A 21,217-nucleotide genomic window follows, 5' to 3' on the forward strand; every position below is an offset into this window, starting at 1 on the left:
ATTAGACAATATAAACGTAAGACAGTGATCCGGGTATCGGACCCACGAGGATCCAGCAGTGAGCTCTTGTGTCTGGATCCCCATCCCGAGTTATGGCAGTGTTTGTTTCAGAGTGTGTGTTTCTGTTTTTACATTTTAAGACACAGAAATGAAAAAGGAAAGAAACTGATTTATGATTGTCATGAGTCTCTGCGCCGTCGTTCTTCAGAACCTGTCGAGGCTCAAATGTTCTGAAAGATGAAGAAAGGAAACGTCTGGCTCCTCATCCTCAAGCTCCAACATTAGCCCGATCCAACGGGTCCAAAAACCCAAACCAAGCCTCGCTCTGAGGCCTACTAATCCTGACTCTGGGAACAGTTCTCCCACGCGTACGAAGAAAGTGTTGATGCTAAAAACAGTGAGTATCTGTGTTTGAAGGCTCCGCACTTCTCACCTCAGCTGGACCAGGACCAGGACCAGAGCAGGGTCTGGGATCAGACTTCTCCTCCTGTGACGATTTAGTTTGACATGGCTCCTCCTCCTCCTCCTTTACTCCCACTCCCTGCTCCATCTCGGTCCTCTGCTGGTCAGCTAAAGATCCTGAGGGGAGAAACTTTGCAAACCTGGTCCCGGTCCCATTAAGATCCTCCTCCAGTTTCACCTGAAAAGGGGGCAGTCCGAGCAGGAAGGCTCGGATCCTGCTAGGGGAGCTTAGGTCTGCAGGTTCCTCCTGGTTCTTCATCTCCACGTCCTGCTCTCCTCCTTCTACTTCTGCAGAACCAGTCTGGTCCCCCAGGCTGAGGTCCTGGGTCTGGGTGCCGAGTCTTGGTTTCTTGGACATGGGCTGGTCTGAGGTCCCGTTGACAGTTGTTGGACTGGGCTCTTGTCCATCCATGGCCGCTCTCTTGACAGGGAAGCGTTTGCTGAGGTTTAGGGGGAGGGCCTGCTCCGGGGGGGGCGTGATAGGGGAGCAGGGTGGCTTGGGGCTCAGGTCCTGGGACAAGGCCTCAGAAAGGCGTCGGGTGAAGGTCTGGAATTGAGACGAGCCCAAACGAGTCCTCATCAGCTGACACACCTGGACACTGCAGTCCAGGTTCAGAGGTAGGACCCTGAGGGGGGGCAGAGGGGGCCGGGTCCTTGCCTCTCGGCCACCCCCCCTCTGGGCCACGTCGTCCGCACCGCAGCCGGTGCAGCCGGGGTGCTGCGGGTTGGGCTGAGGCTGCGGCCGGTCCACATTCGGATGGGGCGAATCCGGACTTCCCGTTTTGGGCTGTAAGGTGAAGATGGTGGGGAGGTGCTGGGTGGGGTCCTGGGGGGTCAGAGCAGGACTCTCCGGGCCCCTCTGCAGGCTGATGCGGTTTCTGAAGACGTCCAGAGGACACACCCCTTTGATGGGGCTGAACCCCCCCAGGGCTCCGCCCAAGTGTCGAGGGAGCGTGGAGAGGAGAACAGCAGGAGGTGCCACCTCCCCGCAGTCCGTCTTCATCTCCTTCAGCTTTGGCTGGAAGGGGAGGAAGGGGGCGGACAAGGGGGACAGCTCAGGGGTGAGGGGCATGTTGGGCTGGATGGGCTGCAGCAAGGAGAGAAGAAGAAAGGAGGTCATTAGTTCACACCACGCGTCCCTGATCTGGATCAGTAATGGCCCCCACACAACATGGTCTAAACTCCTCCAGGATTATCTGCGTTTACCCTGTGCGTGCTGCCGGCTCCTCCTGCAGCTCTGCCTGGAAGCAGCAGACTCTCTGCTGCTCCTTTAGCTTTAGCCTGCTGCTGAGCTAGCAGCTTGGCCTGAGCGATTAGCGTGGCCTTGTTTCGTGTTCCCGGCGGCCGACCTCGACCACGCTTAACAACCGCGGTGCCGTTTGGGTTCTCTATCTGCTGGAAGAGAAGAGATGTGAGCCTTTATCAGGTGTGTTTGGAAGATGGCTGGTTTCAGGTTAACACTCACAGGAGGAGCAGGAGCTGGCGTCTTCTTCTCCTTGGCTTTGGCTCCTGGTTTTCTGCCTCTCTGAAGCGGCTTCCTGCCTCTGATCCCTCGGGGTTTCAGGGGGAAAGGCAAATCTGGGATTTTGAACTCTGCTCCTCCTCCTGCTGCTCGGAGGTGCTCCTCGTAGGGAAGCATCAGCCTGAGACATAAAACATGGAGTCACAGGACGCCTGCAGCATGTTGCGTTCATGTGTGCAGGCTGTGTTCTCTCTGACCTCTCGTAGTGTCTCCTGGTGCAGGTGGCGGCGCTGGTGCTGCCGGGACATCCTCCCAGCTCGTTATAGACCACCTTCCACAGACGCTCGTTAGTCACCTGACACACAAACAAACTCAGCTGAAAATTAACAGGTCACTTTATGAGGACGTTTTAAAACCCTGAGATCCACTGAAGGAGAGTTTCTAATGAAGTGACTTTGACCCGTCTCTCCCCCTTTCCCCCGCTTGACTGAGCACGGTGACCTCTGTACAGAACGCCGTGAAACAACACATGCACGGCTTCTCGTGGTCATGAAGCGTGCTCCACTGTGGCGTCTGCACGTCGGAGCAGCTCACAGCGTGACGGCGTCTTCACTGACTGAGTCACGTTAGAGACAGAACTCGTCCACGCCGTGATCGCCGCACTCTCACAAGTCGTTTGATTGCGTCGTTTGAAAACTGCAAAACTCAAATCTGAGGAAATATCTCACTGAAATAAATGTGCTGACTTTTTATATAAATGGATTTTAAACGGGTTTGATGGCGAGGTGTCGATGAAGCCCCGGGAAATAACGGACCACTAAAGACGTCTTCGTGCTTCTCCTGGTCTGAAGCAGGAACATGTGACTCACCTTTTTATAACCTCCCAGTCTCTTCACCACGGAGTACATGAGGAACAGGTCGACTGAGGACAGGAAGGACAACGTTACCAAGGGAACCATGTCAAAATAAAAGCACTACGTTGATTTGTTTAATTTTCTGTGAGCGTCACAAGATTTTAAACTGCTGATAAAAAGGACAAACGAGCCCTCACTCTTCTTGAAGCCCAGGTTGGGCACTTTGTGGATCGGCGAGCCGCTCCGGTCCATGAAGGCGAACAGCTGATCGAGGAAGAGCTGCTCTTCAGGGTGAGGGAGCCAGCCGCCCTCGCAGCCCGCCTCCACGCTTCCCATCACGTTTTCCTGAGGGCGGACAGAGGTCAACAAAGGTCAACACTCAGACGTTCACTAAACGTTAAAATGACATATCAAAGACCAAACCTTCATCCTGTCGATCCAGGACTCTGATTGGCCGGAGGTGGGCGACTCTTTGTCGTCTCGTCCTCTCCTCTTGCGAGGTCGCCCTCGCAGACTGAGAGACGGACATCCTGCAGGAAGAGACGGAGGTCAGAAAGTCATCTGAGAAAGTGACGTGGAAATAAACGGTAATAAAACTGAAAGGTGGTGAAGCTGGTTTCTGAGGGGGGGGGGGGGGGTCCTGGATCCCTCCCTGCATGTTTACAAACGAACACGCCGTAATAATCGGCGTTTGCTCGTCTCTCAGGAAACCTGGGCTGGCGTGCTGTAGACTGATTGCACTCACTGAACTGCCAGGAGAAGCTGGCGTTGCTCTCTAGCGTCGGGTGGCTGAAGGTGTCTCTGCAGTACATCAGTCGAGTGCTCGGCAAGGCTTTGACTCCGCCCAGAGCGACCAGGTGAGGGTCCTGCAGCCCCGCCCCCCTCGCTCTGTCCTGGATGCGTCTCTGCAGCGAGCGGAAGCGGCAGTACTGCGGGTAGCTGAGGACTTTGACGCTGTGATGGTCCGACTGCTCGTCTGCGGAGGGAAACGCAGCTCCAGATGTTAAGAACAAACGACCACGTGCAAGAGACGATTACACACGTGACACTCAACACTCGACACGTGACACTCGACACTGCTGACAAGCAACACGCAACACTCAACACTGCTGACAAGCAACACTCAACACGCGACACTGCTGACAAGCAACACTCAACACGCGACACTCAACACGCGACACTGCTGACAAGCAACACTCAACACGCGACACTCAACACGCGACACTCAACACGCGACACTCAACACGCGACACTCAACACGCGACACTCAACACGCGACACTCAACACGCGACACTCAACACGCGACACTCAACACGCAACACTCAACACGCAACACTCAACACGCAACACTGCTGACACTCAACACGCAACACGCGACACTCAACACTCAACACGCGACACTCAACACTCAACACGCAACACGCGACACTCAACACTCAACACTCAACACTGCTGACACGCAACACGCAACACTGCTGACACTCAACACGCGACACTCAACACGCGACACTCAACACGCAACACGCGACACTGCTGACACTCAACACTGCTGACACTCAACACTCAACACTGCTGACACTCAACACGCAACACTGCTGACACTCAACACGCAACACGCGACACTGCTGACACTCAACACTGCTGACACTCAACACTGCTGACACTCAACACGCAACACGCGACACTGCTGACACTCAACACGCAACACTGCTGACACTCAACACGCAACACTGCTGACACTCAACACGCAACACTGCTGACACTCAACACTCAACACTGCTGACACTCAACACGCAACACTGCTGACACTCAACACGCAACACTGCTGACACTCAACACGCAACACTGCTGACACTCAACACGCAACACTGCTGAGACTCAACACGCAACACTGCTGACACTCAACACGCAACACGCAACACTGCTGACACTCAACACGCAACACTGCTGACACTCAACACTCAACACGCAACACTGCTGACACTCAACACGCAACACTGCTGACACTCAACACGCAACACTGCTGACACTCAACACGCAACACTGCTGACACTCAACACGCAACACTGCTGACACTCAACACTCAACACTGCTGACACTCAACACTCAACACTGCTGACACTCAACACGCAACACTGCTGACACTCAACACGCAACACTGCTGACACTCAACACGCAACACTGCTGACACTCAACACGCAACACTGCTGACACTCAACACTCAACACTGCTGACACTCAACACGCAACACTGCTGACACTCAACACTCAACACTGCTGACACTCAACACGCAACACTGCTGACACTCAACACGCAACACTGCTGACACTCAACACGCGACACTGCTGACACTCAACACGCAACACTGCTGACACTCAACACTCAACACTGCTGACACTCAACACTCAACACGCAACACTGCTGACACTCAACACGCAACACTGCTGACACTCAACACGCAACACTGCTGACACTCAACACGCAACACTGCTGACACTCAACACTCAACACTGCTGACACTCAACACGCAACACTGCTGACACTCAACACTCAACACGCGACACTCAACACTCAACACTGCTGACACTCAACACGCAACACTGCTGACACTCAACACGCAACACTGCTGACACTCAACACGCAACACTGCTGACACTCAACACGCAACACTGCTGACACTCAACACGCAACACTGCTGACACTCAACACGCAACACTGCTGACACTCAACACTCAACACTGCTGACACTCAACACGCAACACTGCTGACACTCAACACGCAACACTGCTGACACTCAACACGCAACACTGCTGACACTCAACACGCAACACTGCTGACACTCAACACTGCTGACACTCAACACTGCTGACAAGCACTGTACATGTCATGTACGTCCTTAAAGGGATCATTCACCCATTAGCATGAATCTTTATTATTAGAACCCTGGTCGTGTTTTTGTCCTTTATGAAGTCTAACACCTTTCACTAAGTCCTTTATGAAGTCTAACACCTGTCACTAAGTCCTTTATGAAGTCTAACACCTTTCACTAAGTCCTTTATGAAGTCTAACACCTTTCACTAAGTCCTTTATGAAGTCCAACACCTTTCACTAAGTCCTTTATGAAGTCTAACACCTTTCACTAAGTCCTTTATGAAGTCTAACACCTTTCACTAAGTCCTTTATGAAGTCTAACACCTTTCACTAAGTCCTTTATGAAGTCTAGCACCTTTCACTAAGTCCTTTATGAAGTCTAACACCTTTCACTAAGTCCTTTATGAAGTCTAACACCTTTCACTAAGTCCTTTATGAAGTCTAACACCTTTCACTAAGTCCTTTATGAAGTCTAACACCTTTCACTAAGTCCTTTATGAAGTCTAACACCTTTCACTAAGTCCTTTATGAAGTCTAACACCTTTCACTAAGTCCTTTATGAAGTCTAACACCTTTCACTAAGTCCTTTATGAAGTCTAACACCTTTCACTAAGTCCTTTATGAAGTCTAACACCTTTCACTAAGTCCTTTATGAAGTCTAACACCTTTCACTAAGACCTTTATGAAGTCTAACACCTTTCACTAAGTCCTTTATGAAGTCTAACACCTTTCACTAAGTCCTTTATGAAGTCTAACACCTTTCACTAAGTCCTTTATGAAGTCTAACACCTTTCACTAAGTCCTTTATGAAGTCTAACACCTTTCACTAAGTCCTTTATGAAGTCTAACACCTTTCACTAAGTCCTTTATGAAGTCTAACACCTTTCACTAAGTCCTTTATGAAGTCTAACACCTTTCACTAAGTCCTTTATGAAGTCTAACACCTTTCACTAAGTCCTTTATGAAGTCTAACACCTTTCACTAAGTCCTTTATGAAGTCTAACACCTTTCACTAAGTCCTTTATGAAGTCTAACACCTTTCACTAAGTCCTTTATGAAGTCTAACACCTTTCACTAAGTCCTTTATGAAGTCTAACACCTTTCACTAAGTCCTTTATGAAGTCTCCTAACACCTTTCCTCAGTCCGTGACCTTGTGATGAAGTCTCCTAACACCTTTCCTCAGTCCGTGACCTTGTGATGAAGTCTCCTAACACCTTTCCTCAGTCCGTGACCTTGTGATGAAGTCACACCTGCAGACACCAGATTCATGTTCCAACAGGTGAAGTGTCCCTTTAAGAGTTCTGTTGTAACTTATCGATGAATCAAAACAGTCCAAACTGTTTCTGTGTTTTTCAGGAGTCTTACTGTCATCTTTGTCTCGGAGCGGTTCGCTGATGATGTTGTTTGTGATGTTGCTCTGCAGAGATTTGTGAAGCCCATTTGTCCCGCACGGCGCCATCTGTAGTTTCATGTTGCCGCTCCAACCTGTCGGCTTCACACACGACCAGCGCACCAGGTCCTCCACCCGTAACACCATCTTCCTGGACACGGCGAGAACCTCATCCTGAACACACGGAGAGAAAATAAGAGTGATTATTACAGAGATGCTCTCGTTCTCTCACAGACAGACAAACGTCTCTCAGGTGACATCACGTGGTCGGGGGTGATGAGTCATGCTGATGTCAGAGTTTAAAGGCTGCACATTTCCAATGTGAAGTCACTTTCTATGGTTCAGATTCAGAAACAACTAAAGGAGAGAAGATGAGCAGCAGCTCTTTGACTCTGCGATGGCGTCCTGGTCGTCTCGCTCCCTCAGAGCTTCGCTGATCTCAGAGCGTTGACAAACTGTTCCCCCACTTCCTCCCATTCCAGTTTGTCAGCTGTGATCCTGTTTAGTCCCTGAAGCAGAGACCGACAGCTCCAAGCACACGCATGTAATACCAACACACACCACCAGGTGGAGCTTCAGCTTGGTGTGCATGAAGTCAAGGCAGCAGGTAAACGTTTCCAGGTGACCTTGTCAGAGTGTCGTTTGGACCACAGAACTCTGCTGCACGCCTCCTCACCTGGTCACCCCTGTCCCGCATCGCATCCAAAACCACATCCTGTCCCGCATCGCATCCAAAACCACATCCTGCCCTCCACTATTCAACACCGAGCAGACCCTTCTTAGAGGGCGCCGACCTTCAATCCACTTTGTCTGCTTCGGGGGAATTTGACTTGTGAGTTGGGACGTGTTCATGATGAGCGGGGGGGAGGGGCTTGGACTCAAGTGTAACCTGTTAGGATAAAAACATGGCGTCCCAGTGGCAAAGTTATTTATAGACTCTGTTAGCAGAATATATTAACTCTTCATGTCCAGGAAACACAGATTCAAACGTCCTCACGTGACCTTCACTGATTTTAAATAATTTGACTGAAATCAGTCACAGATGTCTGAAAAATAAAGACTTAACCGTTAACCACAGGTTTGAATACCAACATCGTGGAGAACGCCGTACCGTGAACAGATGGAGTACTGGTTAATGAAGAGGATCCGGTTTACTGTGTGACCTTTGACCCACCTCTCCATGCTCCTTGGTTCGACCCCTCGGCGTGTCCTCAGGCAGGAAGTAGAGTCTGGCGCTGGCCAGCAGGTGGTGCCGTGTCTGGTCTTCCCAAAGTAAGGTCACCTGAACGGGAAGGGAACAAAGGGTTTTTTGTGCACGCACAAAGCTGCATCGTACTTGCCAATGTTTTCTTTTCTTAGCTTTCGTGTGGTTACGTCCACAGACGCATTGATGGGAACGTTACTGCATCAGAACCGCCCGCCATCTTGGATTTCTTATAAACATTACAACCACTGTCTTTTTTCGGTTGTTTCCTCTGCAGACAACCAAACACTGAAATCTCCGTCACCTTGAGAGAAATGTCCGACACGGCGTGTTTAATAAGCTCATTCAGGTTAGCACGTTAGCATGTTAGCATGTGCTTCTTTACAATAAGACACGCTGAAGATATCAGAAACTGAGCAGGTTTCCCTGAAACACTGAACCCGCCCTATCAGAATGAACCTGGACCCACACCTGGACCCACACCTGGACTCAAGCATGGACCCACACCTGGACTCAAGCATGGACCCACACCTGGACTCAAACATGGACCCACACCTGGACTCAAACATGGACCCACACCTGGACTCAAGCATGGACCCACACCTGGACTCAAGCATGGACCCACACCTGGACTCAAGCATGGACCCACACCTGGACTCAAGCATGGACCCACACCTGGACTCAAACATGGACCCACACCTGGACTCAAACATGGACCCACACCTGGACTCAAACATGGACTCAAGCATGGACCCACACCTGGACTCAAGCATGGACCCACACCTGGACTCAAACATGGACCCACACCTGGACTCAAGCATGGACCCACACCTGGACTCAAGCATGGACCCACACCTGGACTCAAGCATGGACCCACACCTGGACTCAAACATGGACCCACGCATGGACCCACACATGGACTCAAGCATGGACCCACACCTGGACTCAAGCATGGACCCACACCTGGACTCAAGCATGGACCCACACCTGGACTCAAGCATGGACCCACACTTGGACTCAAACGTGGACCCACACCTGGACCCACACATGGACTCAAGCATGGACCCACACATGGACTCAAACGTGGACCCACACCTGGACTCAAACATGGACCCACACCTGGACTCAAGCATGGACCAACATCTGGACTCAAACGTGGACTCACACCTGGACTCAAGCATGGACCCACACCTGGACTCAAGCATGGACCCACACCTGGACTCAAACGTGGACCCACACCTGGACCCACACATGGACTCAAGCGTGGACCCACACCTGGACTCAAACATGGACTCAAGCATGGACCCACACATGGACTCAAGCATGGGCCCACACCTGGACTCAAGCATGGACCCACACCTGGACTCAAGCATGGACCCACACCTGGACTCAAGCATGGACCCACACCTGGACTCAAGCATGGACCCACACCTGGACCCAAACATGGACTCAAGCATGGACCCACACATGGACTCAAACGTGGACCCACACCTGGACTCAAACATGGACCCACACCTGGACTCAAACATGGACCCACACCTGGACTCAAGCATGGACCCACACCTGGACTCAAGCATGGACCCACACCTGGACTCAAGCATGGACCCACACCTGGACTCAAACATGGACCCACGCATGGACTCAAGCATGGACCCACGCATGGACTCAAGCATGGACCCACATCTGGACTCAAACGTGGACCCACACCTGGACTCAAGCATGGACCCACACCTGGACTCAAGCATGGACCCACACATGGACTCAAGCATGGACCCACACCTGGACTCAAGCATGGACCCACACATGGACTCAAGCATGGACTCAAGCATGGACCCACACATGGACTCAAGCGTGGACCCACACCTGGACTCAAACATGGACTCAAGCATGGACCCACACATGGACTCAAGCATGGACCCACACCTGGACTCAAGCATGGACCCACACCTGGACTCAAACGTGGACCCACACATGGACTCAAGCATGGACCCACACCTGGACTCAAGCATGGACCCACACCTGGACTCAAGCATGGACCCACACCTGGACTCAAGCATGGACCCACACCTGGACTCAAGCATGGACCCACACCTGGACCCAAACATGGACCCACACCTGGACTCAAGCATGGACCCACACCTGGACCCACACCTGGACTCAAACATGGACCCACACCTGGACTCAAACATGGACCCACACCTGGACTCAAGCATGGACCCACACCTGGACTCAAGCATGGACCCACACCTGGACTCAAACATGGACCCACACCTGGACTCAAACATGGACCCACACCTGGACTCAAGCATGGACCCACACCTGGACCAACATGCTGTCCTATCTTGACCCGGAAATGGTCAGCTAGACGTATAAAAACATGAAAGTGACCCTCTGATGCATCGTTGTTTGTGTTTTGTCTCTTTAACGTGGCGACGTGCTTCATATTATTTTAACTTATGTAACCGTGCTGTGTGCACGGACGCCCTCGTGGTCTTTTATAGGTCCTGTGTTTGATGTAAACGTCAGTTTGAATCACTCGCTCTCAGTCTGAGTTCATTGAAACCATTAAAAGGAGCAGTCCCACATTTTCACACATCCACAGCAGCGGCTGACCTCAGCGATGCAAACGGGGTCCTGCGGTCCACAGCGGATGAAGTAAAACTCCCCGAGCCTCCACACCTGGACCGGACCGTCGGGCTGAGCGCAGCTGCTCACCGACTTGTAGAAGGCGTAGCTGCCTCGCTGGCAGGAGGGAGCACCCAACCACTGAGGGGGAGAGAGAGAGAGATAAGGGGGGGGGAGATAAGCAGAGATTCACATTCAAACATCAGAAACAGAGAAATACTGATGTACACTGATAAAGTTATAAATCATAAAGTTTTAAATCATGAAGTTATAAATCATAAAGTTTCAAATCATGAAGAGTTATAAATCTCAGCAGCTTATTGAAGTCAACATGCCCATTTAAATCAAGAGACAGTTACATTTTACATTTAGCTAGCTAGCTAGACTGCGGCACAGATGGACCCTGAGTTATAGCGTCCTCTCTGTTTGTGCCTCATAGCTGAACATCCTACAGAGGCGGAGCCACTGACACCAAAAACGCTTCCTGTGTTTAAAGAAACTGAACTGTTGCGTCCTGCCGACAATCATTCTGCAGCAGAATAACAGATTCAAGTAGATGTTAAACGTTAACACCTCACACTGAACCTGCTTTCACACGTTTAGGAGGACTGTCCCCATTAGACGGGGGGAGGGGGGGGCGGAGTCTCCTGAGGTAACATGGCTTAAAAAAAACAGTGGAACTACCAAGAAGAAGTCAAGTGAAAGGGGGTTAGCATGCTAATTTTAGCCCTTTTAGTTGGCTCGTAGCTTCAATCACTTGTGTCCTGCATTGTAGTGTCAGCATGCTAATGTTAGCGCTCTTTATTTAGCTCGCAGCTTCAATCACCTGTGTCCTGCATTGTAGAGTTACAATGCTAACGCTAGCACTCTTTAGTTAGCTGGTAGCTTCAATCACCTGTGTCCTGCTTGGTTGTGTTAGCATGCTAATGTTTGCTGCTCTTTAGTTAGCTGGTCGCTTCAATCACCTGTGTCCTGCTTGGTTGTGTTAGCATGCTAATGTTAGCTGCTCTTTAGTTAGCTGGTAGCTTCAATCACCTGTGTCCTGCTTGGTTGTGTTAGCATGCTAATGTTAGCTGCTCTTTAGTTAGCTGGTAGCTTCAATCACCTCTGTCCTGCTTGGCTGTGTTAGCATGCTAATGTTAGCGCTCTTTAGTTAGCTGGTAGCTTCAATCACCTGTGTCCTACATTGTAGTGTTAGCATGCTAATGTTAGCGCTCTTCAGTTAGCTGGTAGCTTCATGTAAGCTGACACAGAATGATCTATCAGTGAGTATGTTCTTCTTCTTCTTGACTCAAACAGCTTTTATACACAAGGGGAGGAGCCTGCCGTCCCGTCCATGTAAACACAGCTCTGACAACAACACAGCCAGCAGGACTCCAGCTTCTCCCTCACTGTAGACAGTCAGGACTCACACACACATTCACACACACAGAGAGAGACTGGAGTTATGATTATTGATGAGGAACATGTCGATCATTCATCCTTTTTTAAAATTAAAAACAGGAAACAGTTACTGTTGTGTTGGTCAAAGGTCAAAGGTCAGAGTGACTGAAGTACTTTTTTGTTTTTCACGAATGAAGAAATGTTAACAATTCAAAGTAAGCACATTGGTGCGCCTGATTGGTCGATTTATTCTCACAGCGTGTCGAGGTCACAGCGTGTCGAGGTCACCACGTCGTGATTAACGGCTGATCGACATGAAGATTCAACACATTTGATCTTTTTATGCCCTTTGATTGGTCTTCATGTCTGTGGCGTCTCATCCACATTATTCTCTCTCTCCTGTTGATTGTCCACACCCCCCACCCAAATACCCATAACCCACCACAGGCCTTTACATCGCTGGTTTCATGTTAGGGTCGCTCGCAGGCCACAGGTTTTTTTAATATTATTATTTATTTAAGGAACCGTTTGTTTTTTGACTTCTACAAAAATAACCTAAAAACACAAATAATTACAGCGACAAACTACTGTGTTGTAATTCTTTGATAAAACAGTAAAGCTTTATAGATCAGAATGAAAAAAAACTCTTTAATAAAGAAAATTAAACACTTTTATTTCTTGTTTTTGTCAGAATCAAACCTGTAACATGTTTTTATTTGCAAAAGCTTTCTGTCTTTATCTCAGGTTATTAAATGGTTAAACAACAAAATTATTATATACTTTACAAAAACTTTTGGAAAATAGACAAAAAACAAATTATACTGAACATTTTCTATTTGAATATCTTTCAGCCTTCGCTAACAAGAAAAATAAAAATATGTCATCTGAGTAAAATCTTCTGATGCTTTGATTTAAGTCGGGGGCCTCAAAAAATCCCCTCAAGTGCCGCAAAAGGCCCGCGGGCCGCAGTTTGGACCCCCTGCTGTCAGTGTCTGATCACGTCCGTGCTGTCACTATGACAACAGTCTGTTGAAAATGGCCGCTGTATGGCCGATACGGCGCCACGTTTTATATTCAAGGTCATTTATTGGCCGATCAGACACGGAGCGAGGAGGTCAAACCACGGCGAGTATCAGACATTTGGAAGAAAGTTGCAGTGACATCAAAAGCGCCTTTCTGAAAAAAAGAAAGATTGAGTGTCTGGCGTTATTTTTTTAAAGATTTATTTTCGGCTTTAGAGAGAGGAAGGCGGAAATCAGGGAGAGACATGCGGGGAAGGAGCCACAGGCCGGACACGAACCCGGGCCGCCCGCACGAGGACTCTAGCCTCAACGCATGGGACGCACGCACTGAGCGCCCCGCTCATTGAAAACATCTGAAATTAGACAGTGACGCCCAGAATAAAACGCCACATGGACACGGGACTTAAAGCTCCAGAATATTTCAGACTTTCTAAACTAAATGTTACAAGGTGAAATTTGATTGGCCGACGGATTAAAACAAACTTAACAACAGTCAAACTGGGCGCCGACAGTCCGATAGTTTGTACGTTCATATTCTAAATACTGAAACCAGGAGGCGCCGAACACGAACAGTTTCAGGAACAGACGCCGCCGCCACCGCCAGTGACAACGCCGCCGCCAACAACGCTGCTGCTGGTCAGACTAGTGAAGAAACTGTGGCAGGAGAGAGGGAGAGCGAGAGAGACTAATGTGAGAGAGAGAGAGAGAGGGAGGCTAGAGAGAGAGAGAGAGACCCAAGAGAGAGAGAGACCCAAGAGAGAGAGAGAGGGAGGCTAGAGAGAGAGAGAGAGACCCAAGAGAGAGACCCAAGAGAGAGAGAGAGGGAGGCTAGAGAGAGAGACCCAAGAGAGAGAGAGAGGGAGGCTAGAGAGAGAGAGACCCGAGAGAGAGAGAGGGAGGCTAGAGAGAGAGAGACCCAAGAGAGAGAGAGAGACCCAAGAGAGAGAGAGAGGGAGGCTAGAGAGAGAGAGAGAGAGAGAGACCCAAGAGAGAGAGAGACCCAAGAGAGAGAGAGAGGGAGGCTAGAGAGAGAGACCCAAGAGAGAGAGAGAGGGAGGCTAGAGAGAGAGAGAGAGGGAGGCTAGAGAGAGAGAGAGGCTAGAGAGAGAGAGAGAGAGGGAGAGAGACCCAAGAGAGAGAGAGGGAGAGAGAGAGACTAAAGTGAGAGAGGGAGGCTAGAGAGAGAGAGAGACTTAAGTGTGAGAGAGGGAGAGACTAAAGAGAGAGAGAGACTAAAGTGAGAGAGGGAGAGAGAGAGAGACTAAAGTGAGAGAGGGAGAGACTAAAGAGAGAGAGAGACTAAAGTGAGAGAGAGACTAAAGAGAGAGAGAGACTAAAGAGAGAGAGAGACTAAAGAGAGAGAGACTAAAGTGAGAGAGGGAGAGAGACTAAAGAGAGAGAGAGACTAAAGTGAGAGAGGGAGAGACTAAAGAGAGAGAGGGAGACTAAAGTGAGAGAGGGAGAGACTAAAGAGAGAGAGGGAGACTAAAGTGAGAGAGGGAGAGACTAAAGAGAGGGAGAGACTAAAGAGAGAGAGGGAGACTAAAGTGAGAGAGAGAGAGACTAAAGAGAGAGAGACTAAAGTGAGAGAGGGAGAGAGACTAAAGAGAGAGAGAGACTAAAGAGAGAGAGAGACTAAAGAGAGAGAGAGACTAAAGTGAGAGAGGGAGAGACTAAAGAGAGAGAGGGAGACTAAAGTGAGAGAGGGAGAGACTAAAGAGAGAGAGAGACTAAAGAGAGAGAGGGAGACAGTAAAGAATTTAAGATGGAAACCTTAATCTGCTGACGTCACTTCTCGTGATATTTCTGACAAAAATGCAGAAAAAGATTTGTGTTGTTTTTAGTTTGAGGACGAGAAAAGAGTGACATAATAAAATATATCTGCAGTCCTGACCTTCAGCTCTGCAGATATATATTAATATTATAAATATTTATATTTATAATATTATATAAAGCTCGTCTTCTTCCTGCCGTCACATCTTTATTTAAAAACAAGCAGACAAAATGTCGGAGGATCTCTGTCGAGTTTTTATTAAACACGTCCTTTAAAGTTTCCTGAGGGGGGAGGGGGGCCGACGACACGACACACAAAGACATTAATCACTAACTCGGTGAATTATCAGAAATATTAACCCGGGATTTCACGGCTCGGTGTGCGCGAGGAACCCACACGTGAGCTCGCGGCTCGCTCGCGCGCTGGAAAGGAAAATATCAGCCGTTAATGTTCACGTTTCAGCGCGAGGAGACACGAAGTTGAGCCTGGTGAATAAAGTTGAGACTGCAGTCAACTCTGATATGAAACACTATCAATACGACATCCACAGGAAATCAAATTACACGCCAGTTTCACCTTCAATCCGCCGCCGCACGCGCTGCAAATATTCCCGGGTCAACACGTCGAAAACCCGCCGACTGCACGCGACACACACCGACCTTTAATAGGAATAATATCGTCTTTACCTGGATACCATTGTGCTCCATTGCAGTCCTGCATTCCCTCCGTGAGGCCCCTCTCCGGTTACACCGCCGGGACGCGCCGTCACGCAAACAAACGCACCGCGCAGGAAAATAAATTATATATTATTATTTGTAAAGTGTTTTTTAGCGTGTGTGGAAGTGGGGCAGGATCTAGGTGTGGCCAAAGTTTGCCACAGAGTAAAAGTTAATGTTAAAGTCACAAGAAACGGCAGCATCTTTAGCTTCAGCTGAGTGACGTACTTCCGGGTGACGCGGGCTGAATGGGCGGAGCTCAACTGCTCTGTAAATATATATATCTGCAATTTGGTTCAGATTCAGCCTGAATATAAATATATAATTTATTATAAGTCAGAAATGCTTTGATAATAACAAATGAAGCTGTTTAATAAACGAAGGTTAAAGTACATAAGAGGTTCTGGTTATGAACTTTGTTCATGAATGAATCAGACAACATAAGTCATAGATTAACAATACAACATGAGCAGTTATTAAAACAATGACTTCAGTCTTTGTTTATAGAACTACTTTAAAAACACAATGTAAGCTCTACAGGTGAGTTTTTAGATGCTTCCTGAGAATGATTCTGCACATCTGAAGGTTTGTGGCCGCTAAAGCAGCTAAAACTTTATTTTCCCTCGGTATCAATAAAGTATCTATCTATCTATCTATCTATCTATCTATCTATCTATCTATCTATCTATCTATCTATCTATCTATCTATCTATCTATCTATCTATCTATCTATCTATCTATCTAAAACATGATCACCTCTTGTTTTGATTTAGAGCAGGGGATGAAAAGAAGGCGAGGATCCTTTAAAGAGAGTTTTAGTAAATGCTCATCATCCTGATCATCTTTTCACGTCCTCCTTGAGCTGGCTGATCTCCAGATGTTTTATGATTCTGGAGGCGTGTTCGTGAGGTCATTGCTGCTGAACCTTCATCAATCTAAGTGTTCATGTTTTCACGTTTTTTGTTGGCCACAGTTTGACCTTTGACCTTTCAGGCCTTACAAGGTGATCTGAGGAATGACGGTCCTCCTACCATGGGAGCGCTCACATGGTTAAAGATGTGACTTTGAAGAACCTGTTATTAAGTTCAAGTTCAAAAATCTAGCGTTTCCAGAAGGCGAGAAACGGTAGGTGGAAACATTCACACGTCACGCCTTTGTGTGGTGGTGGAGCCGTCAACGCGAGTGTCAGAGCTGTGATTTATGTTAATAAAGTCAGAAGTCTCCTCTCGGTGAATCTGTAAAGATCGTCTAGAGGAGAATAAACTCAGGAGAACTGAGGGACACTCCTTCATATTTCACATCCAGTTCAAGAATCATCAATGAATCCTAACGTTGTCTTGACTCAGCGTCTCTGTGCTGCCAGCTGATTGGATGAAAGTCTGTTATATGTATTAAACTAAAGTAGATAAAAGGGTCTCGTTCCTCTGCGGGGGAGGGGAGCGTGCTTCTCCCTCAGTTTGGGCCCTGACGAAACAAACAGCCCTCAAAGAGACTCGTGGCGTCGAAGGCCTACGGCGTCACCTCTCACCTTTTGTCTTGGTCAAAAAGTTGCACCTGAACACGCTGCACAGAATGTCTGTAATACCTCTCCATGCAAGCAGGCGGCTTTTCTTTACCGGGCCTTCTGCGAGTTCTTCTTGTTCTGTTGTTGGAAACCTCTGTGAAGAACGCCAGGCAGGGGGAGCGGCGCCGTACTCGACACTCTGAGTTTCAGGCACTCAGGTCCAAAGAACGAAGCACTGTGTGTCATCTCTTTATTAATGATGTCAAATGCAGCAGTTAGAAGTTACTCTTTAAGTTTGAGAACATGCAGAAGAGTTTCGAATGATAACTTTTAGAAGTTTATATTTAGAAGTGCTACAGGGTTTCCCGGGTGTTTATCTGCTAACAGGGGCCTGGAGACCTGCTTCATGTTAAGCAGGTTGTGATCTGAGTCCGTCCTCGATAGAGACATAATATACCTAGACGCTTCATGACGTTCTGGAACGCATCAAACGATGCCGCCATATTGGATGGGTCTCCTCGCTCAACAGGCATGAACAGGGAGCGAGTCACTCTGCCGGTATATACCGGATCAATAACAGATCGTGTGGGATTACTTTTCACACAGAAAATAAATTTTAGTTGTTTTACCAATTACAATCTTCTGTCATAGCTAAATCTCTGTCGTTTGTTACAAACCAGACTGACACATAGTTGATTGTAATAAATACAGACCCATCCAACATGGCGGCTGCTCCGGTACGTCAGTCTATGAGGCATCTACGTATATTATGGATAACATGACGGGTCACTGACACGGCAGCTCGCTTGGCTCAGTGCGACTGTGGGCCAAGTGATGAAAGTCGGCCTTCAGCGAGGTGTTTCTAACGTGGTCACAGTGAGAATGTGATTGATCTTTATTAGTGTAGCATCCATTCATCACGAGCGTTATCTCAAGACACTTGACTAAACAACAGAGGAATATGATCTCTGCTCAGCTGGAGGTCGGACCACGGCGTGCAGGAAGGAGGACGGCGTTGGTTGAAGGACGAAACAGACGGATGGCGGTGGCTGGGCAAGGTGAACTCTGTAATGGACGGAGATACTGTCCACTATAATAAACAGGAGAGGGTCATACAGACACGAGTCATAAAGTTTAAAGACGAGCTGTGACACGTTTGAGTGATCAGAAACATTCGTATTCAAATATTACAGAATTAAAATCAGACAGTTATTATCTCTCAGCTTTTAAAAATCCTCCTCCTCGTCTCCCTCGTCTTCCTCGTCTCCCTCGCCGTCACTGTCCTCCAACAGCCGCGACTGGAGAGCCAGCCGCTGCGCCACAGCCGTTACCATGGCAGCGCCCTTACCGCTACCATCCTCGGACACGAGGAAGGTGATGTCACACTTGGGGGCGAGGAGGCGCACCGTCTCCTGGAGCTCCTCGCTGAAACTGAAGGGGGGAATATGAGGTGAGGGAGGATAATCAGAGCAGAACATTGTATAAATATGGACGGCGTGAACAGACGGCAGGTTTAAAGAGACGTGCAGAGGAAACACAACACAGAGCGCCCCCTGCTGCCTGGTCGACCACGGACACCATCTTAGAACTGAGGAAGAAGAAGTCGTCCTCGTTCAGGCGTCGTTTCATTTCTTCAGAATATAAACGCTTTAAAGACGTGAGCGTCTCCGAGAGGTCGATCACTCAGAGACGCAGCGCTAGAAAAACGTCCTCAGCAGAACCGTTGTTTTCCTGGTACAGCGCGCTCGCCGGGCGCTCTGCGGGCGCTCTGCGGGCGCTCTGCGGGCGCTCTGCGGGCGCTCTGCGGGCGCTCTGCGGCTTGTTTTTGGCCAGTTTCTTGATATTTACGTCAATTCAAACATTTTCACTTCTAACTTTTTAAATCACTCTGCGGCGCATCCCATTGGCTCTTACTTTGGGTGTTTCCTGTACACCGTCCCATCCACCCCCACCGTGGTCTTCAGATGGTCCAGCTTGCGGTTCACCCTCATGTGGTTGGCGATGGCAGCCAGGGCGGCTGCGCAGAGACGGGCGGAGCGAGAGGAGACGGTGTCACAGACCAGGCGAACCAGGCGGACGTCGACCTCGTCCCACTTCAGAACCAGCTGTGTGAGAATCCTCCGGGCGTTTTCAAACCCGGCGTCCGGCCTGAGAGAGCGTGAGAGAAGTCACATGAGGTCAAATAATCAGGTCAAATTCAGGTTTGATGACATCATGACAGTTTTACAGACATGTTTACTTCCTGTGTTTACTGCCTTTGTTTACTTCCTGTTTACTGCCTTTGTTTACTTCCTGTTTATTGCCTTTGTTTACTTCCTGTGTTTACTGCCTTTGTTTACTTCCTATTTACTGCCTTTGTTTACTTCCTGTGTCTACTGCCTTTGTTTACTTCCTATTTACTGCCTTTGTTTACTTCCTGTGTTTACTGCCTTTGTTTACTTCCTGTGTTTACTGCCTTTGTTTATTTCCTGTGTTTACTGCCTTTGTTTACTTCCTGTTTACTGCCTTTGTTTACTTCCTGTGTTTACTGCCTTTGTTTACTTCCTGTGTTTACTGCCTTTGTTTATTTCCTGTTTACTGCCTTTGATTACTTCATGTTTATTGCCTTTATTTACTTCCTGTTTACTGCCTTTGTTTACTTCCTGTGTTTACTGCCTTTGTTTACTTCCTGTTTACTGCCTTTGATTACTTCCTGTTTACTGCCTTTGTTTACTTCCTGTTTACTGCCTTTGTTTACTTCCTGTGTTTACTGCCTTTGTTTACTTCCTGTTTACTGCCTTTGTTTACTTCCTGTGTTTACTGCCTTTGTTTACTTCCTGTTTACTGCCTTTGTTTACTTCCTGTGTTTACTGCCTTTGTTTACTTCCTGTTTACTGCCTTTGTTTACTTCCTGTTTACTGCCTTTGTTTACTTATACAGTCTTATCTTCTTTTAATGAGCAGAAGAAACTGTAACATATATTCCTCTTCTCAGCTTCAGGCGACAAAATGAATAAGACTGTAGAATTGTAGAGTTGGTCGGAGACAGAAGAGAGGACGTTGTGTTGTTTGTGTTGCTCGGGTCCTCATAAATAACCCCCCCCCCCCCCCCCCTTCACTTAACATGTAAGAGCTGCTTTTAGAATCATCACACTCACTCCTCGATCTCTGAGATGAACTTCGTCTCGAAGCCCTCCGGCATCCGCAGCGCGTCCGATGTCTGTCCTTGAAACAGCAGCTTTTCCTCCGTCAGCTTCACCAGCAGCAGCCGAACGATTTCTCCCAGATACATCCCGCTGATCATCTTCTCGAAACTACATCAGGACGACCACGGAGGAAACAGGACAGTCATTTACCTGCTGGACCACCCATGTTGACATCAGCCCGCCGTCAGCCCTGGTCATCATACGTACGTGTGGACGCCCGGGTTGATGGACGTCTTGTCCACCTCCACGTCAAACTCTGTCTGGATTCCTCCCAGGGAGCCGTCGTCTCCGAAGCCGCCCCACTCAGTGTTGATGCACATCCGCCCGTCCTCGCCCTCCACCCGCTTCACGTTCTTCATCTCCTCCATGTAGCAGGCGTTGGTTCCTGTACCTGAGGTGGAAAAAGAGCTCAACCCAGCTGACACTGAATATTTGTGTCTGACCACATGAAGAGGAAACACTCGACCGAAGATTTAACCCTTGAAGGGAAGCTAGGTGTTTACACTCTGAGTGAGGGCGCTGCCCCCAGCAGGCGCTCCTGGGCTGGTTGTAGGGGCGGGGTTAAGTGTCTTGCCCAAGGACACATCGGACGCTATTGTTTAAAATGATTGAGGAGAGGAATGGTCAGATCCGGCTGCTCGTCATGTCCACGTTGCAACCCTACGGTGCTGAAGTCCCCCTCGTCTCATCTCTGACTGCTTGTGCGTGGTACAAATCGCCACGTGTGACTGCGCCCATGTTGAGTTCAGACTCACGGTGGCTTA

The 21,217-nt window shown here is 48.8% G+C and overlaps 2 protein-coding genes across 3 annotated transcripts in view; both read right to left on the reverse strand.

Annotated features, from left to right (window-relative positions):
- Positions 1-55: 55 nt before the first annotated feature.
- LOC306831625 (uncharacterized protein) lies at positions 56-16,004 on the reverse strand. 2 transcript variants are annotated; one of them, XM_079355815.1, is made up of 12 exons: positions 15,736-16,004; positions 10,859-11,011; positions 8,216-8,323; positions 7,017-7,215; positions 3,524-3,754; positions 3,202-3,308; positions 2,976-3,123; positions 2,794-2,846; positions 2,182-2,279; positions 1,928-2,105; positions 1,669-1,854; positions 56-1,549 (listed from the first exon to the last, which is right to left on the reverse strand). In XM_079355815.1, exons 1-12 carry the CDS (start codon positions 15,754-15,756, stop codon positions 389-391), a joined length of 2,643 nt encoding a protein of 880 aa, XP_079211941.1. In that variant the 5' UTR covers positions 15,757-16,004; the 3' UTR covers positions 56-388. The 2 variants fall into 2 exon arrangements, with proteins under 2 accessions (XP_079211941.1, XP_079211940.1); XM_079355814.1 differs by having other exon boundaries at positions 1,669-1,857.
- Positions 16,005-17,504: 1,500 nt separating this feature from the next.
- Positions 17,505-21,217, reverse strand: part of LOC306831632 (hexokinase-4-like) — a 15,760-nt gene continuing 12,047 nt past the window's right edge. Inside the window, exons 8-11 of the mRNA XM_079355824.1 lie at positions 20,661-20,844; positions 20,406-20,561; positions 19,184-19,417; positions 17,505-18,700 (exon numbers count right to left, since the gene is read on the reverse strand). Of these exons, the coding sequence (XP_079211950.1) occupies positions 18,496-18,700; positions 19,184-19,417; positions 20,406-20,561; positions 20,661-20,844 (779 nt within the window). The 3' untranslated portion in view covers positions 17,505-18,495. The remainder of the gene's footprint in view (positions 18,701-19,183; positions 19,418-20,405; positions 20,562-20,660; positions 20,845-21,217) is intronic.

This window comes from Symphodus melops (genome assembly GCF_947650265.1).
Source record: "Symphodus melops genome assembly, chromosome: 11".
NCBI classification, from domain to species: domain Eukaryota; kingdom Metazoa; phylum Chordata; class Actinopteri; order Labriformes; family Labridae; genus Symphodus; species Symphodus melops.

What these genes read in the sequence shown, in the direction of transcription:
- LOC306831625 (XM_079355814.1), bottom strand. Translation starts at nt 15,756, where the DNA reads ATGGAGCACAATGGTATCCAG. An exon ending in CAGCTTCTCCTGGCAGTTCA is followed by an intron (nt 3,309 to 3,523) that starts GTGAGTGCAATC and finishes CTCTTCCTGCAG; the next exon opens with GATGTCCGTCTCTCAGTCTG. An exon ending in CGCCAGCTCCTGCTCCTCCT is followed by an intron (nt 1,858 to 1,927) that starts GTGAGTGTTAAC and finishes CTTCTCTTCCAG; the next exon opens with CAGATAGAGAACCCAAACGG.